The sequence below is a fragment of the Oryx dammah genome, unplaced genomic scaffold (genome assembly GCF_014754425.2).
Source record: "Oryx dammah isolate SB20612 unplaced genomic scaffold, SCBI_Odam_1.1 HiC_scaffold_18, whole genome shotgun sequence".
Lineage (NCBI taxonomy): Eukaryota > Metazoa > Chordata > Mammalia > Artiodactyla > Bovidae > Oryx > Oryx dammah.
In genome coordinates this window covers 31,067,474-31,092,416 of record NW_024070202.1, presented here as the reverse complement: position 1 = coordinate 31,092,416, position 24,943 = coordinate 31,067,474, and the positions used below count along the sequence as shown (strand labels likewise).

The window sequence follows — 24,943 nt, the reverse complement described above, 5'->3', positions numbered from 1 at the left end:
ATGGTACTATATACCTCCCTTGGCAAACTTCATCTTAAACATACCAGCCATGGGTGGGTTATAGAAAAAGGAAAGTGACAAACACTAGTTATGTTAATTATTTAAAACATAAAGCTTAAAAGAGCCATCTTACTAGAATTCTATTAATTAAAGATCAGTGCTGGTAGTTACTAAATGTGGGTTATTTCTGCAATATAATTACTCAATCAGTGGAAGAGCTTATAACCCATGTAAAAAGATGGAAACCAGAAGCTTTGAAGACACTGTGCTCAAAGGATGCTGTTCAACTCCTTCTATCTACATGATTAGACATTGAAAATCTGATTTCCAGGTTAAGTATGTAGAGCCCTTAATATTGGATTTGAATAAAACTGTAATAAATATCTATGGATTGAACTGCGGGACACTTCACTAATTCATCTGGTTTCAATGCATGCTAAAATTTAATACCACATTCTAAGCATATGTAAATTAATAGGAAGTGGAGAAATAAAACCAGCAAAATGTTGGTAAAAACAATGAAGAATCCTGTGGAAGAATTCAGCTTTACTCATGAAAGAGGGGAGACCACAGAAAGCAAAAGTAATTTATGTCAGAGCAAACTGCAATACTAGCTCCCTGCAAGCCATCACAATACCCTCAGCACTGAGGTAATGAAACCAGCAGGTGCCAATGGTTATGAAATCTATTTTAAGACAGTCTGCTTTGCTCGATAAAGATCACTCCAAGTTAGCTCTATAATTAAACACTAGGCAACTTCAACTCCCTTGCCTTCTTTATAGAATTCATTACTTTCCTTCCTCAGCTATAGATAATATATCCATTAATTTTGAAGAAGAATCTCTCATTTGCCTTCCCTCCAACTTTGTTGTCTTTGGTTAGGAAATGATAAACAATAAAGGGCACCCACCTCATTCTCCAAAACAGCTTTGAAACTTGAAGATTTACTAAACATAGACTTATCGGCGATTGAAATCGTCAATAATTTCACTATACCACCCACGCCACATAAATCATTACTGACACTGGCTAACAAGGGTTTAAGAATTGGAACATGTCCTGTAATAAATTTCTAGACAGTTAAAAATCACTATAATTTTATTCTAATGCATTATAGATTGCCTGTAATGTCATCCTGGCTGGGGTGACCCATTTCTAATTTTGAACAGCTGTTAGCTCTGGAGTTAGTTAATGATTAAATATAAATTGCCTGATTTATTAGTCTGAATGGTTGAGACTATAGCTTCCAGGTCAATGCTATATAGACAAAATCATCAGTCTTGGTGTTTTTCAGAAGTTAACTGTCTCCTGTTCTAGTCAGAAAGAACTTATCCTCAAAGGAAAAGGTCTGACATCTTCAATTAATCTTTTAAAAATATACGTATATGTATACTTACATGTATTTTTTGTTAGTTAACATTATTCAGCCATTTTTCCTCTCCTTTTCTAAATCATAATCTAAATTATCACGAATAAAGCCTTTGGAAGACATTGCTGTGTGCTAGAGATACAAGGTAGCAAGATACAAGGCCTGTTTTTCCCTTGATAAAATTTTCATTCATTCTCTACTTCAAGTAAGTCTAATTAAATGGCATTCCTCTTTTCCATAGGTACCTTAGAAATGGTAAACCCTTCACACTGTCTAAATCTTATCACTTCAAATGGAAGCAGGTATAAACTCTACTAGGAGCTTGCATAATTTCTCAATGGATCTAATAAAAATTAATTTTCAAGGGGCTCCAGAATTTTTTTTCAACACAGTAGTTCTTCCCAAACTCACCCATTCATTCATTCAACAAATATCTATTTGTGCCTCCAGGGACTACTCTATATGTTTGGGATCAAGCAGTGTAGGAAACAAATGAAGTTTCCTGCTTTTGAGAGCTCATAGTCTAGTTAGGGGAAAAAGACCACAAAAAAGTATATATGTTCACACATGCATATATACAAGTGTGTGTCATATGATGATACATACTATGAAAAAATAGTAAAGCAGAGGAAACAAAAACATCTATAGAGTGCTGTGGCTGATTCCTGATGTTTGACAGAAAACCACAAAATTCTGTAAAGCAATTATCCTTCAATTAAAAGAATAAAGTGGCAAAAAAAAGATCTATAGAGTGGTGCGTGCATGCCTGTGTGTATTCACGTGTGTGTATTCACGTGTGTGTGTGTGTGAGACAAGGCGCATGCTTTTTAACAAAGGGAGGTCAGAGAAAACCAGGTAATAAGGAGAACTTCTGGCAGATACCTGAAGGAAGTATGGGACCCAGTAATATCATTGCCTGGAAAAGTGTCAGCCACATGGAGGAAGGGGGCAAAGGCCATGGGGTAGGAGAGTGACTGGCAAGGTGAGGAAGAGCGAGCTGCCTGGTGAGGATGGAGCAGGGCAGAAGGTGGCAGAGTGGAGGACAGAGATATCCAGGGGCCAGATCATGGAGGGTCCTGCAGGCCTGGCAAAACCTTTGGACTATATTTTGAGTGAGACAACTAGTTATCGGAGAATTCTGAGAGAGTGGTAACATGAATGGACTTAGTTTTTCTAACAACATCACTCAGCAGCTATAAGGGGTGTGGACCTTGAGGGCAGTGGTGGAGGCTAGGGCAATGCTCCAGGGGGAGATGCTGGAGGCCTGGAGCAGCGCGGAGAGGTGAAGGTGCTGAGAGTGCTGGGATTCTGAATGGACTCTGAAAGGCGAGCCAGGACTGTATGCTGCTGGGCTGAATATGGGTATGAGGAAGAAAGCAGTAAGTCGAGGGGGATTCTAGAGCTTTCGGCCATAACAACTAGAAGAAAAGACCAGCAGTTATTGAGACTGAACAGAGAGAGTGGATCTAGCAGAATGAAGAGTGAGTTTACATATAATAAACTATGAGTTTCAGAGGGATAATGGGTTTAAGTTTGTAGTAAATTTAAATTAGATTGTTAAAAGTCTATGTATAAGAAATTAGGCCAGCCTCAGCCATGCTAACTTACATTTCTCTCTCCTTTCCTGGTGAGAGAACTCTGATTCTGAAAAGACTGTGACTGTGTCCAGTGCCCTGGGATGAACTGGATGAGTCAATTATGATCACCCCATTTCCCACGTTCCCGGCCTTCTTTGCATCTGTCCGTGGTCACTCTAGTTCTGGCTAAACAAACAAGTGCTTTAGGTAAGTCTGCTTAAGGGGTTGCCTTGAGCAGAAAACGTGTTTTTGTTATAAAAGGAGAAAAATCTAGCTGCTACAGATTCTTCTCTCCTGCCTGAACTTGAAGGAGTAGCATCCATCTGGCACATGGCTATCAAATGTATGAGGGTGAACAGACATGTGCTCTGACAGGAGCAGAACGCTGCAGACAAGTCAGGGGTCTGGTCACTCATTCCCTGAAACGACACTGATAATGGCCTACCTCTGCAATTTTTTTTTTTTAATATGTGAAAAATAAACTCCCTTTTGTTTAAGGCACTGTGAAGCAACTTTTCTATCACGTTCAGCTAAATGCATGTCTAGTAGCGCAATTCTATATTTTTAGGTAGCACTTACAAATAAGAGCTTTGAGATTCACTTATGAAATTCACCCTTTCAAGTCTTCAGTTGAGTGGGTTTTAATATATTACAGATTCGTGCCATCATTCCCAATAATTTTAGAAGGTTTCTCTCACACGATAGGGAAACTCATACCCATCAGCAGGCACTCCCAAGTTCCTGCCCCCTTGTCCAGTATAAATGATTCTTATTCCCCTTTTTGTTGCTGATTCCATGTTTAGTCAGTCATTGTTGACAGCAGATAAGGGTAAAATCCCCAAAAGCTGATTCTTAATATTTTGGTTAGAATTTTAGAAGAAAAGGTTAACTCACCTCAAGTTCCCTCACAAGTCTGTTGGCTAGTTCAATAGTTTTGTTAGTTTGGTTCACCTCTTCTTGACAGCGAACTTTCTCAGCTATTGCCTTTTCAAATGAATCTGTGAGTCTGCTCAGATTTCGATCCAAATCCTTTAAAGAAAAAAAAAAGAGTCAAAATTAACTTCTGAGCCATTTTTAGGTAAAAAGCAAACATTACAATCATCTTAAGACACCTGTTACCTTGAGGTAAATGAAACAAACTTCCTTCCCTCCTTTGCCCCTTGAGCACACATACGTTTTGGGAGAAGATGAAAGGTTGGTGATAATAAATGCATCAGGGCAACCATGCAGTCTTCTTCTCTTCCTCCCACACTGGGCAGAGTGCAGACAGCTACCTGGGCAAGTGGACGTGCCCTGCTGACTCAAATACAATCTGAGTGTCCAATTCCCTCACTCATGCCTAAGCCTCAGCTTCCCTATATTAATTATGAAGGTCATCTTTCTGTTCTCTCTGCTGACTTCTCTTTCCACTTCTCATTGGTCCATAATTCAGGCAATGAAGAAGAGAGTTAATTATTGAGCCCCTTTAGATCTCAGCACCCTGGCCTGGCTTGGCCAACTGGATTTTCTCTTCTGGAAACTTGGGATTGCAAAGCTGAGGCATACCACTGTCTTTAGCATTATAAGATCTGGGAAGATGTGTATATTGGGGAAGCCTTCATCTAGAGAGGGACCATCTTTCACCAGGGGCACAGGAAAGCAGGAGAAATCAGTCCAGAGAAAGAGAAAGAATGAAAAGGTAGCAAAGGGAGAAGCCACATGGCCCTAAACACGTTCCTGACAGCTTCCCACTTCCTGGATCCTGTTCCTCCAGAGACCAAGTCACACAGTTTATTTTTCCCTCAGAGTGCCATGAGTATTCCTGGTGTCCATTTTGGCTTAAGGTTTCCTAAGGGAGTTTCTATTTTTTTCAGCTAAAGGAGCCTTGACTAAGGGAGGAAATACTTGGGAGACTCCTTATTATAGCATCTTGCTACCTGCAAGTTCTAACAATCCTAAATGAGATTTTTAACACTGCGCTTATAAATATGTGCAAAATTCCAAGAAACTTTAATAATCAAATTTTTAGAATATACCCTATTTAGAGAGACTGTCAATATTTGTCTATGACCCAATTATTACATTATTATCTTAACTTATATCATTGAAGTAATACTTCTTTAAAAAAGTATATGTCATATTTAAGATTTACATATGAAATAATGCCAAATTTGTGAGAAATGGTGGAGATATCACACATCTTCAGTTAGAAATCAGGTCAAAATAAATAATATCTAGAGGTATATTTTATTAGAAGTACTTATGGTTTTATAGGGCTTCCCAGGTAGCACAGTGGGTTCCCTGGTAGCTCAGTTGGTAAAGAATCCCCCTGCAATGCAGGAGACCCTGGTTCAATTCCTAGGTCAGGAAGATCCAGTGGAGAAGGGATAGGCTACCCACTCCAGTATTCTTGGGTTTCCCTTGTGGCTCAGCTGGTAAAGAATCTGCCTGCAATGCGGGAGACCTGGGTTTATCCCTTGGTTGGGAAGATCCCCTGGAGAAGGGAAAGGCTACCCACTCCAGTATTCCGGCCTCGAGAATTCCATGGACTGTATAGTCCATGGGGTTGCAAAGAGTTTGACACGACTGAGCAACTTTCACTTTTCACTTTCAGGTGGCACAGTGGTAAAGAACCCTCCTGTCAATGCAGGAGACACAAGAGGCACAGGTTCAATCTCTGGGTCAGGAAGAGCCCCTGGAGGAGGAAATGGCAACCCACTCTAGTATTCTTGCCAGTAAAATCCTATGGACAGAGGAGCCTGGCAGGCTACATTACATGGGGTTGCAAGAGTTGGACAAGACTGTGTGTGCACATAAGTATAAACACACACATACAGTGCATGGTTTTATAAAATACAGAAGCTGATCTTAGCTCTGATATCGGACACCTGAGTTCATATCTGGATTCTGCTATCAGCTAAGCAGCCTCAAGGTGGACTGTGTAAGCTCTCTACACTTCAGTTTCATTAGTCAGACACAACTGAAGCCACTTAGCATGCATGCATGGATCATCTGAAAAATGAAATAATGTCATCCATTCCACAGGGTTGACCTAGGTATACACAGACCTAACAGAAGCAGAAGAGACTAAGAAGAGATGGCAGAAATACACAGAAGAACTATACAAAAAAGGTCTCAATGACCCGGATAACCACGATGGTGTGGTCACTCACCTAGAGCCAGACATCCTGGCGTGCAAAGTCAAGTGGGCCTTAGGAAGGATTACTACAAACAAAGCTAATGGAGTTCATGGAATTCCAGCTGAGCTATTTTAAATCCTAAAAGATGATGCTGTTAATATGGAAAACTTAGCAGTGGCCACAGACCTGGAATAGCTCAGTTTTCATTCCAATCCCAAAGAAGGCCAATGCCAAAGAATGTTCGTACTACTGCACAATTGCACTCATTTCACATATCAGCCAGGTAATGCTGAAAATCCTTCAAACTAGGCTTCAACAGTTATTTGAAGCAAGAACTTTCATATGTACAAGCTGGATTTAGAAAAAGCAGAGAAACCAGAGATCAAATTGCCAACATCCACTGAATCACAGAAAAAGCAAGGGAATTCCAGAAAAACATCTACTTCTGTTTCATTGACTATGCTAAAGCCTTAGACTGTATAGATTACAACTATGGAAAATTCTTAAAGAGATGGGAATACCAGACCACCTGACCTACCTCCTGAGAAATGTCTATGCAGGTTAAGAAGCAACAGTTAGAAATGAATGTGCAACAATGGACTGGTTCAAAATTGGGAACGGAGTGCGTCAAGGCTGTATATTGTCATTCTCCTTATTTAATGTAAATGCAGAGTACATCATGCAAAATGCTGGGGTGGATGAAGCACAGGCTGGAATCAAGATTGCTGGGAGAAATATCAATAACCTCAGGTATGCTGATGACACCACACTTATGGCAGAAAGTGAATAGGAACTAAAGAGCCTCCTGATGAAAGTGAAAGAGGAGAGTGAAAAAGCTAGCATAAAACTCTGCATTCAAAAAACTAAGATCATGGCATCCAGTGCCATCACTTCATGGCAAATAGATGGGGAAACCATGGAAATAGTGATAGACTTTATTTTCTTGGGCTCCAAAATCACTGTGGATGGTGACTTCAGCCATGAAATTAAAAGATGCTTGCTCCTTGGAAGAAAAGCTATGACAAACCTAGAAATCCTAATAAGAAGCAGACAAAGTCAAAGCTATGGTTTAAAGTCAAAGCTATGGTTTATAGTCAAAGCTATGGTTTTTCCAGTAGTCATGTATGGATGTGAGAGTTGGACCATAAAGAAGGCTGAGCACTGAAGAGTTGATGCTTTCAAACTATGGTCCTGGAGAAGACTTTTGAGAGTCCGTTGGACTGCAAGCAGATCAAACCTGTCAATCTTAAAGAAAATAAACCCTGAATATTCATCAGAAGGACTGATGCTGAAGCTCCAATACTTTGCTACCTGATGCAAAGAGCCAGCTCATTGGAAAAGACTCTGATGCTGGGAAAGACTGAGGGTAGGAGGAGCAGGGGGCAACAGAGGCAACGAGATGGTTGGATGGTATCACTGACTCAATAGACAGGAGTTTAAATAAACTCTAGGAGACAGCAAAGGACAGGGAAGCCTGGCATGCTGCAGTCCATAGGGTCACAGAGTCAGACAGGACTGAGCGACTCATCAGCAATAATTCACATACCTAAGATATAAGCTGATATACCGTTTCCTTTTGTAAAGCTGGGTGGGGACTGGGTATTGGGAGACCATGGGCTCCTGCACTTGGTTTCCCTGCCTCTCATGAAGAGGTACTGACAGCTCTTGCTCTGGACTATCTTCCGCAAGATATCTGCAGAGCACAGAGGCTTCGGAAATAGAGCCAGTGTTTCTCTCAGGGCATGGACAGAAGTACTCCTGTGCCAGAGTACTAAAGATGTGTTTCTCTGTGGGACAAAAGTTGGGCAGATTTACTCGCAGCTTTCTTTATAGGGGGTGTTTCCTAAGCTTGGGATATCTCAGCCATGACACAAACCCACTGTGAACTGCCTCAGCTGACCCACTGTGCATCACCAACATGGAGATTGGGGGAGCTGAGGCCCACACGAGGCTCACGCTGCTCGTTGTGCTGTGGGCAATGAAGCCCTCCGCTCTCTGACCCACTCAGCCCGTACCCCACATCTTCTGCCCAGCATCTGTGAAACAGCGGTGGGTAACCTGTCAGCCTGTGAGTTGGGTAGAATCTTGGTTGCTTCACAGTTCTGGACAGGCCCTGGCCTCTCAGGTTCTAGAAATAAATGGGAGGTGGGGGAAGGACTTAGTCCGAAGACCCCAGCCTACCAGACACCCTGCAATCAGTGTTCTCCAGCTGCAGTGTGCACCAGAACCACCTGGAGGGTTTGATCAAACCCCAATTCCTGGACTCCCCGCCAGGGCTGCTCTTTCAGTGGCTCTGAGAGTCTGGACCTCTAATGAGTTCCCAGGTGACACTGATGCTTCTGTGGTCGAGAGAACACACTCTGAGAACCACTACCCTAAAGAGACAAGTTTGCACATTTTCAGGGCCATCCTTAGATCCTGTATGTTTCAACACAAGATGGCCTAAGAAGGTCCCCCCGCCCCCATTCAGCCTTCAATATGAAGTCATCTTTTAGTCTGAAAGTAGAGATAAAGACTTTGAAAGAACAAATATACAAAGTCTAATACTAGTTAATGAATGAAATAATTTCCTAAATGCTGGTAGACACAGCCCCGCTTTTCTAGGTGAGAAGGCAACAGAAGGCATAGATGAGGAGGCGGGAAAGGTCACGAGAGAGAAGGAAACAGAGGCTGAAGGATATGAAAAGCAAAGCTGGCAAAAATTATCACGACACCTGGGCTCAAACCTTGGCTTGACTCTGTACCAACAGACAGAAACTATGCAGTTTGTCTTTGACTGTGGCCTGACCAGTCTTCATAGCGAATTGTTTTACTTCAAATTTCCTACAAAGGACATTCTCCCATATAACCACAATATGACTGTAAAAACCAAGACATTACTGACACATTACTACCACCTAATTGAATGTTGGTAGAAACAGCAGACAAAGATTCTGTTGCATTAATAACTACTCTCTGGAAATCCACTTGATAGGGGGATAGAAGAGATCAACTTCCATAAAGACATTGTGACTGTTATTCTCTTCTGTGTCTGTAAACTTAGATTTCCAGTTAATTGATATACAAACCTCTGCTTCTACTGCGGGTCTTTGAAACCAACCAAGGTAAACAGTTCTTTTCAGCTCATTGCAGGCTGTACCCAAAAGAGGGCGAATTCCACAAGCATAGAAAGTCTTAACTTTAGAACTGGTAAGACAGTAAGGATTCTGCCTGCAATCCTGGGTTCGATGCCTGGGTTGGGAAGATTGTCTGGAGAAGGGAATCTCTCTAGTATTCTTGCCTGGAGAATCCCATGGACAGAGGAGCCCAGCAGGCTACAGACCATAGGGTTGCAAAGAGTCAGACACGACTGAGCGACTAACACTTTTACTTTCATGGCTCTTGAGCATTCTCATTACTTTTCCATGAATATTAACTTGCTTCTAACAATTACATAAAGCCATTAATAATAGATGGCCACATTCTTCTAAAGATTTTAGTCACAATGACAGTGAGAGCATTGACCAATAAATGAAGCTAAATTTAATAAAATGAATGTTTTTTCTAAATTTGTCTAAATCAGCTACTATTGTTGACAATAGTGTCCCCACATACAATCAAGCCAAGTTCAAGTCCTGTTCTATAGGAAGCCTGGCTTGGCTTCCTGCCCACTGTGAGCCCCAGAGTCCAGGTACAGTGATCCCTGAGTTCACAGGCTCAGAGACCCATGGTAGGAATTCCTCCAAGATGGGAGGATGCTCCTTCAGGTCTCCCCTCAACTCTTTCTGCTCCTAGAGACCATCTCTAGCCAAATTAAGCTAAAGAGAATCTCCTGAAAATGGGGGTGCTCTTTCAATGAAAGGAAAGGCACAGAATCGCACGCAGGCTCCTAGGAGCTCCAGAGAGACTTGGGGGCAGGAACGAAATACTTGAAAGCTTCCTCTGGACACTGTCCTACCTTACATGAACTGTATTTTCAGTCTCATTCTCTGGCTACTAATTTGATTCTAGAGACTGGGGGAGTCAAACTGGCAAAGCTTGGATCACATAACCAGACCTCAGCTAGGACAGAAGAAGGTACCCCTGATCGAAGTCCTACCTGAGTGTATCCAATGGGGAAAGGTAATTCTCAAAGATAAACCAGTCTGTTGCCACCCAAAGAAGGTAGATTGGATGCTGGTAGCCAAAATACATCACAGGTGCCCACCTTGAGAGTTAGCTGTTATTCACAAAGTGACAGGTAAGAAACTGAAGCTCTGAGGATTTCCCTAGGTGGCCAGGGTTACCCAGCCTTGCCACTCTGACTGTACCACTCCACGCTATCATGTCCGGCACCTCCGGCTCATCATCTCCGTTCTGTATGTGTCCCTCCACCACCATGTCATCAGCAGCCTTGAGTGCATGGACTTGTCAAGTCTACCAACTGCTGCTTCTTGTCTCTACTGTAGCTTCTCCTGCCTTAGCTGAGGCCCTCATAGGACCCACAGTGGAACTTCTAACTTGTCTTTCTGCAGCTAGCCTCTTCTCTTCCTCCAGCTTCCATTCAGTTGATGAAAAGTGACCATGCCATTTTAACCTATTAAAATCTTTCAAAGACTCAATACCAAGGTCAGGTAAGATTTAAATTCTGCAGCATGAAAGGCAGAGAAGGTTTTTGCAACTTCATCTTTCATTCCTTCCTACTATTCCTAACCATCCCCCAGACACTCATGTTAGGGTTCTGGCCTACTAGGACTCATGAAGTCTACCAACTGCTTCTTCCCTCTTTTCTTCACTTTTTTTAAAAAATCACAAACACCTCTCCTGATCTTATTATCCTTGATGACTCCCAAGTAATTTTTGCAGCTCATATCAAATACACCTTCATTATGAAACTTTCCCTAATTTCTCTAGGGTCTTTTTTGGTGCTCCTATTGCCTTCTGGATATAGTCACACATATACTTGCAGCGCCAAACGACAATGATCTGTTATGTACTTGTAGAGAGAGTCAAGGTGATAATATTTATAGGTAGCATTTTCTAATCACATACTATATGCCGGGCACCGTGCTAAAGTCTCATTATGAATTACTCTCAAAAATGAGATAAAAATCCAAAAATTGGATAAAAATCTTCATGATCGACCTAAGTAAATGCTATTATAGTACCAATTTCTCAGATGAAAAAAAAAGAGGCTCAAAGAGGTTAACTAACATGTGCTGGGTGAAACAGTAAATAGTGGAGTCTGGATGTAAACCCAGGCACTTTGGTTCCAGAATCCTTGCTTTAAATCCCTGAATGCTACCCTCTTTCTACTGACAGACCATGGAAGTTTCTTAAGTGCAGAAATCATGAAAGTTCCCTTTTCCAGCTCAGTCAGCATCCAGCAGACAAAGAATGTCTACTGAAGAAGAATATAAATGGATATATTCATGAAAGGTCCAATTCCTTCCTGAGTGGTAGGTCTCAGAGATGGCCCTATCTGAAGGTGGGATCCTAAGAGTGCGGGCGGGGTTCCACCTCTTAGGAACTTCTTCAGTGTTGGAGCCTGTACTTACTGCTAGCTTTTTCCTGATAGCCTCCAATTTCTCAGCAGCTGCAGAGAGTTCTAAGTTTGCTTGGGCTAATGCTTGGCGTTTGGGCTCCACGTCACAGTAGACCTGAAAAGCCACATAAGGGTTATTTCACAAGGCAATGAAGATGCAAAGAGGGCAGGTAATCATTCGGTCTTCTATTTGCTGGAAGCTTTACAGTTAAAATCTCTAATTCACCTAGAAATTTGGTGTTTACTCTTAGTCATGGTAACACCTAATGGCAGAACAAAAATCCACATAGCTTTCCAAATTCTCTCTGCTTGTCCATTACTCACTCATTTGTTGTGGACATTAGAGTGACAAGCATTAGCATAAAATGCTACACAGGTCAAATACCATTAAGATACTAAAATTAGTTTTTCATAAAATTTGGAGACAATCCTTGTATCACCCACCAGAAATTGTCAAGTACAGCAGCTACAGCTAAAGGTGGGATTATGTCTAGCCTTAAAGGCAGAAAATTGGTGTGGAGAAATTCTCTGAACCCAGAAAGGAACATGTGAGATACCCTCACACAGTATAACGTTAACCACACTAACACTTTCTTTTTTTTTTTTTCTAAGTTCCTGGCCACCTTAAAGGCTATCTGAATGGGTGGTTTGAGCATTTGAGTGGATCAAATATTCTGTTGGGAAGGGAAAAAGGAAATTAAATTTTCTGTCCTCTTTTATAGCAAAACAACACAGAACACAGCAATGGTCCAGTGCTGGGCTTGTCTTTCCACCTAGGGCGTGAGGCTAGCACAGTGGTCAGGCATGCCATTATGGAGCGAGGCTGCCCATCAGCTGTGATCCATCTGCAGTCTTGCCTGATACAGGTTTCCACTAAAGAGAGACGGACAGGGTCCTATTCCCACGGGTCCCCAGAGTGAAGGACATAACCTAGTTTTCTGAAAATCGTTCTGGGAGTGACAGTGGCATTTCCTCAGCAATTCCACCTTTGAATATAACACACAAGATTTAAAGACAGAAATGAGTCAGCTCTGCCTGGCAAAGGGCCACGCATGTTCCCTTTCACATCCAGTCCTTCGCAAAGTGTTTGGCACACACCTGACAGACAAGTACTTGATAAATACACGATTAACTGAGATGACCATCTATCTCCATTTGGCCCCAAAGCACAAACTTTAGAAAAGACCGCATACAGTCAAAAACACATTTGTCATTAAAATACAAAAGTCCTCCAAAGGTTATTTCTCATCTCATTAAGTCTACTTGTAGCTGGTATAAATTTCTGCTTTGAGAGCAGGGATGAAATAATTAAACATGAACTCAGACTTGCAGTTGTTTCAAGCCAACAACTGAAATATTTCAATATAAATAAATATAATTATTCTACCCAAATGTTTTTATCTAATCAAATTTAATTGCTGCTATTTGATCTAAAGAAGTTACTCTACCCTAAAAAAGCATGGCTTCCAACATTTCAGATATCCTCCTTTAGAGAATTCTGATTAATCTGATGCCTTCATGTCTTATTCTTAGAAATGTATCTTATTCAGATAATTAAATATCAAATTATTTTACATTTTTTGCTGGTCTAGAAATTAACATATATATATGACCCTTCCTGAATAACACCCATAAACCATCTGGTCATGCCTGATACACCTCATAGAATTTCATGATGTTGATGACCCAGGCGCAGAGACCAGCTGCTGCAAAAGATTTGGTCCGAATCAGGTTTGGGTTGAACTCGGGGTCTCTCAAGTACTGCTCCTTCACCACTTTTAGACAATTCTCTGGAATGTGCTCTTTGTCATAGTTAATTAACGCTTGCAAAAAATCATCCACCTGTAAAGCAAAAAAGACTTATTGCAATGAGCCATTTGTGCTGCAGAGAAAATTCCAAGATCAAAAGTTAAAATCAGCTTTTAGGATTCACATCACAAAGGCAAAATTGGCAAGCTGCATTTATCCCACTGTTTGACTTTTTCGGTCTTTACAGTCTAAAGTTAGAATTAGCAATGGACACTTTTAAAATCCCTTTTATCCCAGGGTAAAATATTCAGTCTTTGCACAGGAGGCATTCACATTTTGAAGAAAAGAAGGGCAGAAAAGAAAAAGAAAAACACATACCCCAAAGCCCCTTTGCTTCACCTTCTTGTACATTAGTAACATTTTCCAACAGAAGAAATCCATGTAATTTTCTCCCTCCTACACTTAAATGCTTTCATAATTTTGAAAATAATTAGCAACCTTCCAACTGCTGCTGGTGCTGATCTGGGTGTGCTACAACCCCATGCTAATCTCCAACTTGGCAAACAAAAGTTCTAGGTCCGGAGAACACACAGTAGATTACTCTCAGCAAATCTGAACATGACTTCTTTTTAATAGTTAGGAATTTTATAGCTTTCTTCTTTCTCCTCAAACTGTCTGTACCTTAAGAAACTTTATTTTACTGAAGTATAGTTGATTCACAATGTTGGGTTAATTTCTGATGTAGAGCACAGAGATTCAATTATACATACATAGAGAATATATATACACACACATTCTTTTCATACGGTCTATCAGAGGATATTGAATATAGTTCCCTGTGCTATGCAATAGGACCCTGTTGTTTATCCATTCTGCATAAAATAGTTTGCATCTGCTAATCCCAAACTCCCAGCCCATTCCTCCCCTGTCCCTGCTGTCAAGTATAACCACAGAACTGAACACAGAAATCATCAGAATTTTCACGCTGCCAGGCTGATACCTTTCCCATGAAGACTTTAGCTGCTTTCCAACTCCGGTCTTTCGGCACTCTGCCCCGGGGAGCCAGAAGGACCATCACAGCTGCAGTAACGTTGGTAACTGCATTTGGAGGGCTAGGAAAGGCTTTCAGCTCAGTGAGATTGACCTGAAGAAAACCACACACACTCTCAAGACCAGGGCGCTCTGCTCTCTCACGGCCACTGATGGGTCATTAAGCTGGTCTTCAGTGGATGGTCTTTCCCACCTTCTCCTCTTCACACCAGTCTCGGTTTGGCAGTTTTTGCAGCCCTCCCAGAGATCCCACTGTGGGACACCAGTAGGTCCAGGTCTTTCTGGCACTTTTCTGATACTTTGAAAATATCACTGCCTTTTTTGGCTTCCAAGTAAATCTATCTTCCTGATGTACCAGTCCTGCAGAGTCTTGCACACTGAGGCCAGGGAATTTCACAAATGTACAGGTTTTAGGGTATTTATGGGTTCATCCAACCTACATAATATATTTGCCTTTTAATCAGGCCTTCTAGAAACAGGGACTTCCCTGGTGGTGCAGTGGTAAACAATCTGCACGCCAATTCAAGAGACACGGGTTTGATCCCAGGGTAGGGAAGATACCCTGGAGTATGAAATGGCAACGCACTCCAGTATTCTTGCCTGGAGAATCCCATGGACAGAAGAGCCTGGTGGGCTATAGTCCACAGGGTCACAAAGAGTCAGACACAACTCAGCGACTAAATAACAGCAATAACCCAGAAACAGAGTCCTTTAGCTCAGAGTCTCTTAGTGTTGTCTTTCTGCTTTATATGCACAAGAAGCATCTTCTATTACACTATAATGACTCAACCAGGAAGATGCCCGTAGAGGCTGAACCTTCTTTCTACATCCCTCTTTAGTCTCTGAAGGCCAGAATCTTAATTTACTCAAGAGATGGTATTAATGTAATAAGTTACAAGTCTCAGAGCAAATACTTTGGAGTAAGAATTAATATCTATAAGAAGTATAAGTAGGTTCACAATACATGGTTTTGCTTTTTTTTAAGGATTTTCTATGAAATTTCCTTAACTGTATTATATACTCTTACTTATATAATCTCATCAAATGTTGAACCTGATTCTCCTCTATTACCATAAATTGTCTTTTCATTTGGGAAATGACTGCAAAGAACAGAAAGGGTGTGAAAACAAGAACAAAAGCAAAAACGTGAAGTATGTTAATGCTAACTGAGAACTAAGTAACCAAAATCCTTTCATCATTTATAAATATACTGAGCTTTATACTTAAGTGATATTAATTTATTTGGACTGAGTAAATAATAATATATTCAGAGAAAAAGCTGCCAATACAAAGCACAAAGAACAACATAAACATTCTAGAGCTCAGAAAGAGCAAAGTATAAAATTTCATTACTCAGAAAAAATCAGTTATTTTTATCTTTTTTTCCAACTTTTCCTATGTATAAGCATGTTCTCATTTTAAAAATGTCTTAATATATGCTATTTTATACTATGCCTTGTTCACTTAATAGATCATGAACATTTTTTCACATTGCTAGCTAGGATTTAACAATTCTCATTTTAATGGTAGCAGGTTATTTGAACACAGAATAATCAATCTTCCATCACAGTATACCTATGTTCTTTTAAACTGTTTAACTTTATGGTAATGCTAAAAGAAACATCCATGAAGATAATAACTCTGTTCACAGTCAAAATTATTTTCTTCAAAAGAATACTGAGAGAAACGAACGGAATATTTCTTTGAAGAGCAGTGGAAGTCTGGATCCCTTCTTCTTCGAAGGTGAGTCCAAGACCCTCAGGCCTAGTAATGCCCTGGGAATCTCCCCAGAGGCATAGCAGAACCGAAAGGCAAGATCAGCTGCCAGTTTTTAAAATAACACTGCCCATAATTCCATCTCTCTTTACGCAGTCCTTCTGACCACCACAGTTTATTTTCTCTTATGGGAATTTGAATGCTCAATGAGATTTTGCTAATAATATGAATTTAGGAAAAATGGTGTGGTCAAAACTAGGTATCTTTGCATCCAGGTTTTTCTTCTTTTCCTGAGGGTCTATCATTAAAACTACTTTTATAAGATATCCATAACAGGAAATATCCAGAGGATATAAAGAATCCCCCACTTACTTCTTAAAGCAACAGAGGAAATAAAGAATCTTCCACTTGGTTTTTAAAGCAACACATAATATGAACCACTGGATTTGGGCCAAATCCAAGTGCTAACAATAGAGTTGCCTTTTATGACAGCATAAACTGCATGGCTTTGGAAGTATTCAAAAGGAGACTACGTGCTGGGGTCAAGGAGGACAGACTTTCGGATGGGAAAGGCAGCTCAACTATAATGATGACCTCAATGATGTCCTTAAATAGTTGTTTCAACTGTAACATTTTATGGGACTTTCTTTCCTTTTGATTGCATGGATTTCACTCTCAATCCAGTTATCAAACTCTAATAACCTTCAAATATTACTTTGAGAAAACCCTGAGCCCAGGAAGCATTCTTACCCTGTTGAGTGTATTGAGGGCAGCTGTCGCAGCCACCAGCGCGGGCTCAGCTTTCAGTAAGTCCGCCTCACACTCCCTCTGTTTCTGGGACACCTCAGTCTGAATGGCTGTCACCTAATCAAACAAGGAAAGCACACAAACCAATTATTGTCTCAGATATCTCTACTGAAAAATGCAAGCTGCCTCAGAGACACTGTTCAATAATTTGCCTATATCTTGAACAGATGAGGATTTTGTCATAAAGACTAATTTCTCTTCAGGCACATGGTATGCACAAAGCTTTGCATAGGCACAAAACACACAACACAAACGGACTCAAATATCAAAATGCTCCAAGCAGGGCTTTGGCCATTTTAAGGTGCCATTAATAGTAAATGCAAGATTAAGCATTTCCTTTGTTTTTCAGTTTTCTTTTTCGGCAAGTCCTGGACAAGTGACAATCTAAGCTGACTCAGTAAACTAGATCACAAAGTATTTTTGCCAAAATTCCCTTAATTTTTGCTTATATTTACCTTACCTACATTATCTAATTACCTATATTTACATCATCTAAAAGCCATGTTAACTATTCTTTAAGAATAAACGTAAAGGGACTTCCCTGGTGGTCCAGTGGTTAAGAATCTGCCTGCCAGTGCAGGGCACACGGGTTCAATCCCTGATCCAGGAAGATCCCACATGCTGCAGGGCAACTAAGCCCAGGAGCCACAACCACTGAAGTCCACAAGCCTAGAGCCTGTGCTCTGCAACGAGAGAAGGCCCTGCAATGAGAGGTCCAGGCACTGCAACTAGAGTAGCCCCTGCTCACCAAACTAGAGAAGGCTGGAGCACAGCAAGAAGCAAAAATAAATAAATAAAATGGAAAAAAGTATAAATGTGAAGCTTTTCTGCTCAACTGATTAGAAGATATTATTCTACTCTGTGCATGTTTATCAGTACATAAAATTTTTATGAAGACTAATTATATACTAGGTTGGTGCAAAAGTAATTGCGGTTTTTGCATTGTTGAAATTCGCCATTTGGTATTAAAACATTCTTATATATCATTTTACTGTGCATTTTTCACTTTGCCTTTTTTGCTGATGACTTATTATTTGCTCTTTATATTTATTTTAGACTAGGGAAATGATGTTAGACAAAAAGCAAATTCTTATTTGAGTTTAAAATGGGTTGTAAAGCAGTGGAGACAACTGGCAACAACAATGCATTTGGCCAGGAACTGCTAACAAACATACAGTGCATTGGTTGTTCAAGAAATTTTGCAAAGGATATGAGAGTCTGGAAGATGAGAGTGTAGTGGCTGGCCATCAGAAGTTGACAATTACCACTTGAAAGGATCATTGAAGCTGAACCTCTTACAACTACATAAGAAGTTGCTGAAGAACTCAGTGTCAACCATTCTAAGATCATTCAGCATTTGAAGCAAATTGGAAAGGTGAAAAAGATTGATAAGTGGGTGCCTCACGAGCTGACTGAAAATTTTTTAAAAATCGTCATTTTGTTGAAATGTCATCTTCTCTTATTCTACACAACAATAATGAAGCATTTCTCTATTGGATTGTGACACGTGATGAATAGTGGATTTTATGACAACCAGTGATGACCAGTTCAGTGGCTGGACTGAGAAGAAGTTCCAAAGCATTTCCCAAAGCCAAACTTGCACCAAAAAAGGGTCATGGTCCCTGTTTGGTGGTCTGCTGCCCGTCTGATCCACTACAGCTTTCTAAATCCCCGGTGAAACCATTACACTAAGAAGTATGCTCAGCAAACTGAGACGTACCGAAAGCTGCAATGCCTGCACCTGGCGTTGGTCAACAGAAGGGCCCGATTCTCCACAACAACGCCCGACCACGTCACACAACCAATGGTTCAAAAGTCGATTGAACTAGGCTATCACATTTTGCCTCATCTGCCACGCTCACCTGACCTCTCGCTAACTGACTACCACTTCAAGTATCTCAACAACCTTTTGTAGGGAAAACTCTTCCACAACCAGCGAGAGGCCAAAAATGCTTTCCAAGAGTTTGTTGAATCCTGAAGCATGGATTTTTATGCTACAGGAATAAACAAACTTATTTCTCACTGGCAAAAATGTGACTGTAATGGTTCTTATTTTGACTAATATAGATGTATTTGAGCCTAGCTATAATGATTTAAAATTCACAGTCTGAAACCAAAATTATGTTTGCACCAACCTAATAATATGGATATAGGGAAGCCATGCTGGTAAACTCGAACAAGATCAAAATGAGGACTTTTGGAGTTTTGATCCTCCTCCCTTTAGAACACAGAACTTGAGTGTCTGGGAAGAGAAAATTCTTGTCCTGAGCAGAAGTGTGGAGTTTCAAAGCTGTGGCTGCTGGGCACCAGGATCCAGTCACCATGGGGGATGGTGCTGTGCTGACGGGGACTATGAATCATCACGTGTGAACAGAACTGCATTTCTTCAGATGTGTTTGGAATGAACAGGTTTATCTACACCATAAAATTAAACACTGCTCACAACAAATTACCTTGTCTACCGCAGCTTTATTAGCAATAATTACCCTTCTCCTGATTAACCATTATTTTGCTGTGTACTGCACCTCTTATGAATGTAATTGGTTCAGGCTAGATATGTGATCTCCGGCCAATATGTATGGTTACTGTTAACATCTGTAGGGAAACTCTGCAAGCTTACTGAGAACTGCTCCCAAACCTCAATCCTGCCAGGAATGACCATGAAAACTCCAAGCATATTCCATTTTCAATGTGTTAGAGAATTCTGCTATAGAAAAAACAGAGACTGTATTTGAGTGAGTTATTACATCAGGTTTATTTACTATCCTTAAGGATATAATGAATCTATACATGCTCCTTGTGACCATTTATAATAGTATCATTTTTTTTAATTTATTTTTTATTTTAAAATTCTGTATTGGTTTTGCCATACATTGACATGAATCCACCACGTGTGTACATGCATTCCCAAACATGAACCCCCTTCCCACAACATCTCTCTGGGTCATCCCCGCGTACCAGCCCCAAGCGTGCCATATCCTGCATCAGACATAGACTGGCAATTAGATTCTTACATGATATTATACATGTTTCAATGCCATTCTCCCAAATCATCTCACCCTCTCCCTCTCCCACTGAGTCCAAAAGTCCATTATACACATCTGTGTCTTTTTTGCTGTCCTGCATACAGGGTCATCATTGCCATCTTTCTAAGTTCCATATATATGCGTTAGTATATTGCATTGGTGTTTTTCTTTCTGGCTTACTTCACTCTGTATAATCGGCTCCAGTTTCATCCATCTCATCAGAACTGATTCAAATGTATTCTTTTTAACAGCTGAGTAATACTCCATTGTATATATGTACCACAGCTTTCTTATCCATTCATCTGCTGATGGACATCTAGGTTGTTTCCATGTCCTGGCTATTATAAACAGTGCTGTGATGAACATTGGGGTACATGCGTCTCTTTCAATTCTGGTTTCCTCAGTGTGTATGCCCAGCAGTGGGACTGCTGGGTCATAAGGCAGTTCTATTTGCAATTTTTTAAGGAATCTCCACACTGTTCTCCATAGTGGCTGTACTAGTTTGCATTCCCACCAACAGTGTAGGAGGGTTCCCTTCTCTCCACACCCTCTCCAGCATTTATTGCTTGCAGATTTTTGGATCGCAGACATTCTGACTGGTGTGAATTGGTACCTCATTGTGGTTTTGATTTGCATTTCTCTAATAATGAGTGATGTTGAGCATCTTTTCATGAGTTTGTTAGCCATCCATATGTCTTCTTTGGAGAAATGTCTATTTAGTTCTTTGGCCCATTTTTTGATTGGGTCGTTTATTTTTCTGGAATTGAGCTGCAGGAGTTGCTTGTATATTTTTGAGATTAGTTGTTTGTCAGTTGCTTCATTTGCTATTATTTTCTCCCATTCGGAAGGCTGTCTTTTCACTTTGCTTCTATTTTCCTTTGTTGTGCAGAAGCTTTTAATTTTAATTAGGTCCCATTTGTTTATTTTTGCTTTTATTTCCAGAATTCTGGGAGGTGGATCATAGAGGATCCTGCTGTGGTTTATGTCGGAGAGTGTTTTGCCTATGTTCTCCTCTAGGAGTTTTATAGTTTCTGGTCTTACATTTAGATCTTTAATCCATTTTGAGTTTCTCTTTGTGTGCGGTGTTAGAAAGTGATCTAGTTTCATTCTTTTACAAGTGGTTGACCAGTTTTCCCAGCACCACTTGTTAAAGAGATTGTCTTTACTCCATTGTATATTCTTGCCTCCTTTGTCAAAGATAAGCTGTCCATATGTGTGTGGATTTATCTCTGGGCTTTCTATTTTTTCATTTTAAAATTGGACTTGGGATCATAGATTTTTTAGTATTTAGAAGACACCCTAGGGAGTATTTCTCCTAAATGCTATTTCAATAAGACTGGGGTCATACATACTACTCTCTCTTCCTTTACTGTTAATGGAGTATTATCCCTTTGGGTAATTTGATAAACAGGGCAATTCAGAACATTTAACAACTAAACCCCACAAATGCAAATGAAAAAAATTCTCCAGGTTGGTCAACTTCCCATTCCCAATCCCTCGCACCCTAAGTGCAGCCTTATCGGAGCTGTGCAACTGCTGTGTATCACGGTGACTTGCTAAGCCTGACTGTGCACTTTTTCTCTGCCTCCCTCCCACAAGGCTCCTGGGGACTGGTTAACGAGGCCCAACCCGGGGAAGGTGGAAGAGCTGCAGGGAAGCTTAGAGTGTGTGCTTTCTCTTTACCATCGTCTATTAAAACAGATTTGAAGACAGCCCCATTCATGGGAACCCCAGACTCCTCCTGCCCTCTACTTGTCAAAAGTGCCTTGCAGATGGCTCATGAAATTTAGTGGTGGTCACAACAAGAGGATAAAGCCACAATAACTGCTTGTTATGGGCTGAACTGTGTCCATTCAAAATTCTCAGGTTGAAGCCTTAAACCCAGGACCTCTGAATGTCACTGTGTTTACACAGAGAGCCTTTAAAAATGGTTAAATTAAACTAAGCCTGTTAGGGTGAGGCTTAATCCAATCTGATTAGTGTCTTTGTAAGAGGAAGAAATCTAGTCACACACATGAGTCGGCAAGGGTATGTGAACTGAGAAAAAACATGTGAGGACAAGTAGGAAGGGGACCGTCTGCAAACCCAGTGCAGAGAGGCCTTGGGAGAAACCAAACCCGCCAACAGCTTGACCTTGGACTTCCAGACTCCAGAACTCTGAGAAAATAAATCTCTACTGTTTAAGCCAGTTCTAAGCAATAGGTAGAAAAGGACATGTAAAAACGGACTGGTTCACAATCGGGAAAGCAGTATGTCAAGGCTGTATATTGTCACCCTGCTTATTTAACCTACATGCAGAGTACGTCATGCAAAATGCTGGGCTAGATGAAGCACAAGCTGGAATCAATACTGCTGGGAAGAAAGTCAATAACCTCAGGTATGCTGATGACACCACGCTTACAGCAGAAAGTGAAGAGGAACTAAAGAGCCTCCTGAGAAGGTGAAAGAGGAGAGTGAAAAAGTTGGCTTAAAACTCAACACTCAGAAAACTAAGATCATGGGATCCAGTGCCGTCACTTCATGGCAAATAGATGGGGAAACAGTGGAAACAGTGACAGACTTTATTTTCTTGGGCTCCAAAATCACTGTGTACAGTGACTGCAGCCATAGAATTAAAAGACACTTGCTCCTTGAAAGAAAACCTATGACAAACCTAGAGAATGTATTAAAAAGCAGAGACATTACTTTGCCAACAAAGGTCCATCTAGTCAAAGCTATGGTTTTTCCAGTAGCCATGTACAGATGTGAGAGTTGGACCATAAAGAAGGCTGAGTGCCGAAGAATTGATGCTTTTGAACGTTGGAGTTGGAGAAAATTCTGAGAGCCCCTTGGACTGGAAGGAGATCAAACCAGCCAGTCCTAAAGGAAATCAACCCTGAATATTCACTGGAAGCACTGATTCTGAAGCTGAAGCTTCAACACTGTGGCCACCTGATGAAAAGAGCGGAATCATTGGAAAAGACCCCGATGCTGGGAAGGATAGAAGGCAGGAGGAGAAGGGGATGACAGAGGACAAGATGCTTGGATGGCATCACCGACTCAACAGACATGAGTTTAAGCAAGCTCTGGGAGATGGTGATGGTGAAAGATAGGGAAGCCTGGCGTGCTGCATATTATGGGGTTGCAAAGAGTCTGACATGACTGAGCAACTGAACAACATTGTTTAAGCCTCCGACTCTGTGATATTTTGTTATGGCAGCTCCAGTTAACAAATACATGACTCTCCCTTACCTTCAGACTATAAGAAATTTCTGATGGTCCTCCAAAATTCAATCCTATCCATCTTTAGAAAAGAGACATTAAAAACCTGAAGACCATCCAAAATCAGGGAGGATGTTTACCTTTCCAAGAGATTATATGAGCTCTGCACTATAGAAGGCATTCTCACTCATGAGGCTTACACTCGACAAAGAGGGCAATTTGAAAGGGATCAGAGGATTCTTAGAACCTGGAGCTGATACATCAAATGTGGAAGATCTAATTTTCACAAGCTTAATGGCACTTACTTGAAGTCACTGCTAGCAACACCTGTGATTTGAATAGTCCTTGATGATCTTACACATTTGAAGCAACAATTTCAACTGGCTTCTCTATATGGATTGTCAAGATGTACAGGAAGACCGTGTTCCAACTCCAATATTTGTTTAGCCATATTAAATGTTGCAATATACCCTTGTTACTTTTAAAGTACTTCTTATGTGTTACAATTTCATAGAATCAAAGAATCCATATACACCCCTTTCTAAAAACCACACAGAATTTAGTACGATGTTGTGCATATGGCCAATGTGAGCTCATGGCATATATTTGATTAATACCTTGACTCTGCTGCCGCTAAGTCGCTTCAGTCGTGTCCGACCCTGTGCGACCCCAGAGATGGCAGCCCACCAGGCTCCCCCATCCCTGGGATTCTCCAGGCAAGAACACTGGGGTGGGTTGCCATTTCCTTCTCCATTGCCATTACCTTGACTCTACGTAATTTAATTACAAATAGACCTTTCTTCCATAGCCAATTTAAAATAGTTTTTTCCACTATTGCATCTATTTAGCTTTCATCATAGCCCTTATCATTAACATAAAATATCTTGTCTATCAATATTGTCACTCATCTTCTATCTTTCCCATTACAATGTAAGCAACTTGCAGGCACCTTGCCTATTATATATCTTTAAGAGCCTAGAAAAGTGCCAGGCCAAAAAAAAAAAAAAAAAAAACCAAACACTGGTGCTCAGACAATATTTGTTATTTATACTTAAATTGAGCCTCATGAATAAAATGAAAATATTTTAAAGTGTTCTTACCTTTTGGTATGGATCAGATATTTTAAAAATAGCATGTATCTTTTCCACGTCTGAAGAACTTCATGAAACAACCTGTCAGATGAGTTCGAATCTGCTAAAACATTTCCCCCTTGTGTGAGGACAATTTTGCCTTAGAAATTCAGGTGCAGTTCAGTTCAGTCGCTCAGTCGTGTCTGACTCTTTGTGACCCCATGAATCGCAGCACGCCAGGCCTCCCTGTCCATCACCATCTCCCAGAGTTCACTCAGACTCACGTCCATCGAGTCCGCAATGCCATCTAGCCATCTCATCGTTGGTTGTCCCCTTCTCCTCCTGCCCCCAATCCCTCCCAGCATCAGAGTCTTTCCCAATGAGTCAACTCATCGCATGAGGTGGCCAAAGTACTGGAGCTTCAGCTTTAGCATCATTCCTTCCGAAGAAATCCCAGGGCAGATCTCCTTCAGAATGGACTGGTTGGATCTCCTTGCAGTCCAAGGGATTCTCAAGAGTCTTCTCCAACACCACCATTCAAACGCATCAATTCTTCGGTGTTCAGCCTTCTTCACAGTCCAACTCTCACATCCATACATGAACACAGGAAAAACCATAGCCTTGACTAGACGGACCTTAGCTGGCAAAGTAATGTCTCTGCTTTTGAATATACTATCTAGGTTGGTCATAACTTTTCTTCCAAGGAGTAAGCATCTTTTAATTTCATGGCTGCAGTTACCATCTGCAGTAATTCTG

The 24,943-nt window shown here is 40.9% G+C and overlaps 1 protein-coding gene across 1 annotated transcript in view; it reads right to left on the bottom strand.

Annotated features, from left to right (window-relative positions):
• DNAH11 (dynein axonemal heavy chain 11) overlaps positions 1 to 24,943 on the bottom strand; it is a 360,125-nt gene that overhangs the window by 110,461 nt on the left and 224,721 nt on the right. Inside the window, exons 58-62 of the mRNA XM_040260639.1 lie at positions 16,834 to 16,947; positions 14,318 to 14,461; positions 13,228 to 13,410; positions 11,582 to 11,683; positions 3,841 to 3,975 (exon numbers count right to left, since the gene is read on the bottom strand). Coding sequence (XP_040116573.1) covers positions 3,841 to 3,975; positions 11,582 to 11,683; positions 13,228 to 13,410; positions 14,318 to 14,461; positions 16,834 to 16,947 — 678 coding nt within the window. The remainder of the gene's footprint in view (positions 1 to 3,840; positions 3,976 to 11,581; positions 11,684 to 13,227; positions 13,411 to 14,317; positions 14,462 to 16,833; positions 16,948 to 24,943) is intronic.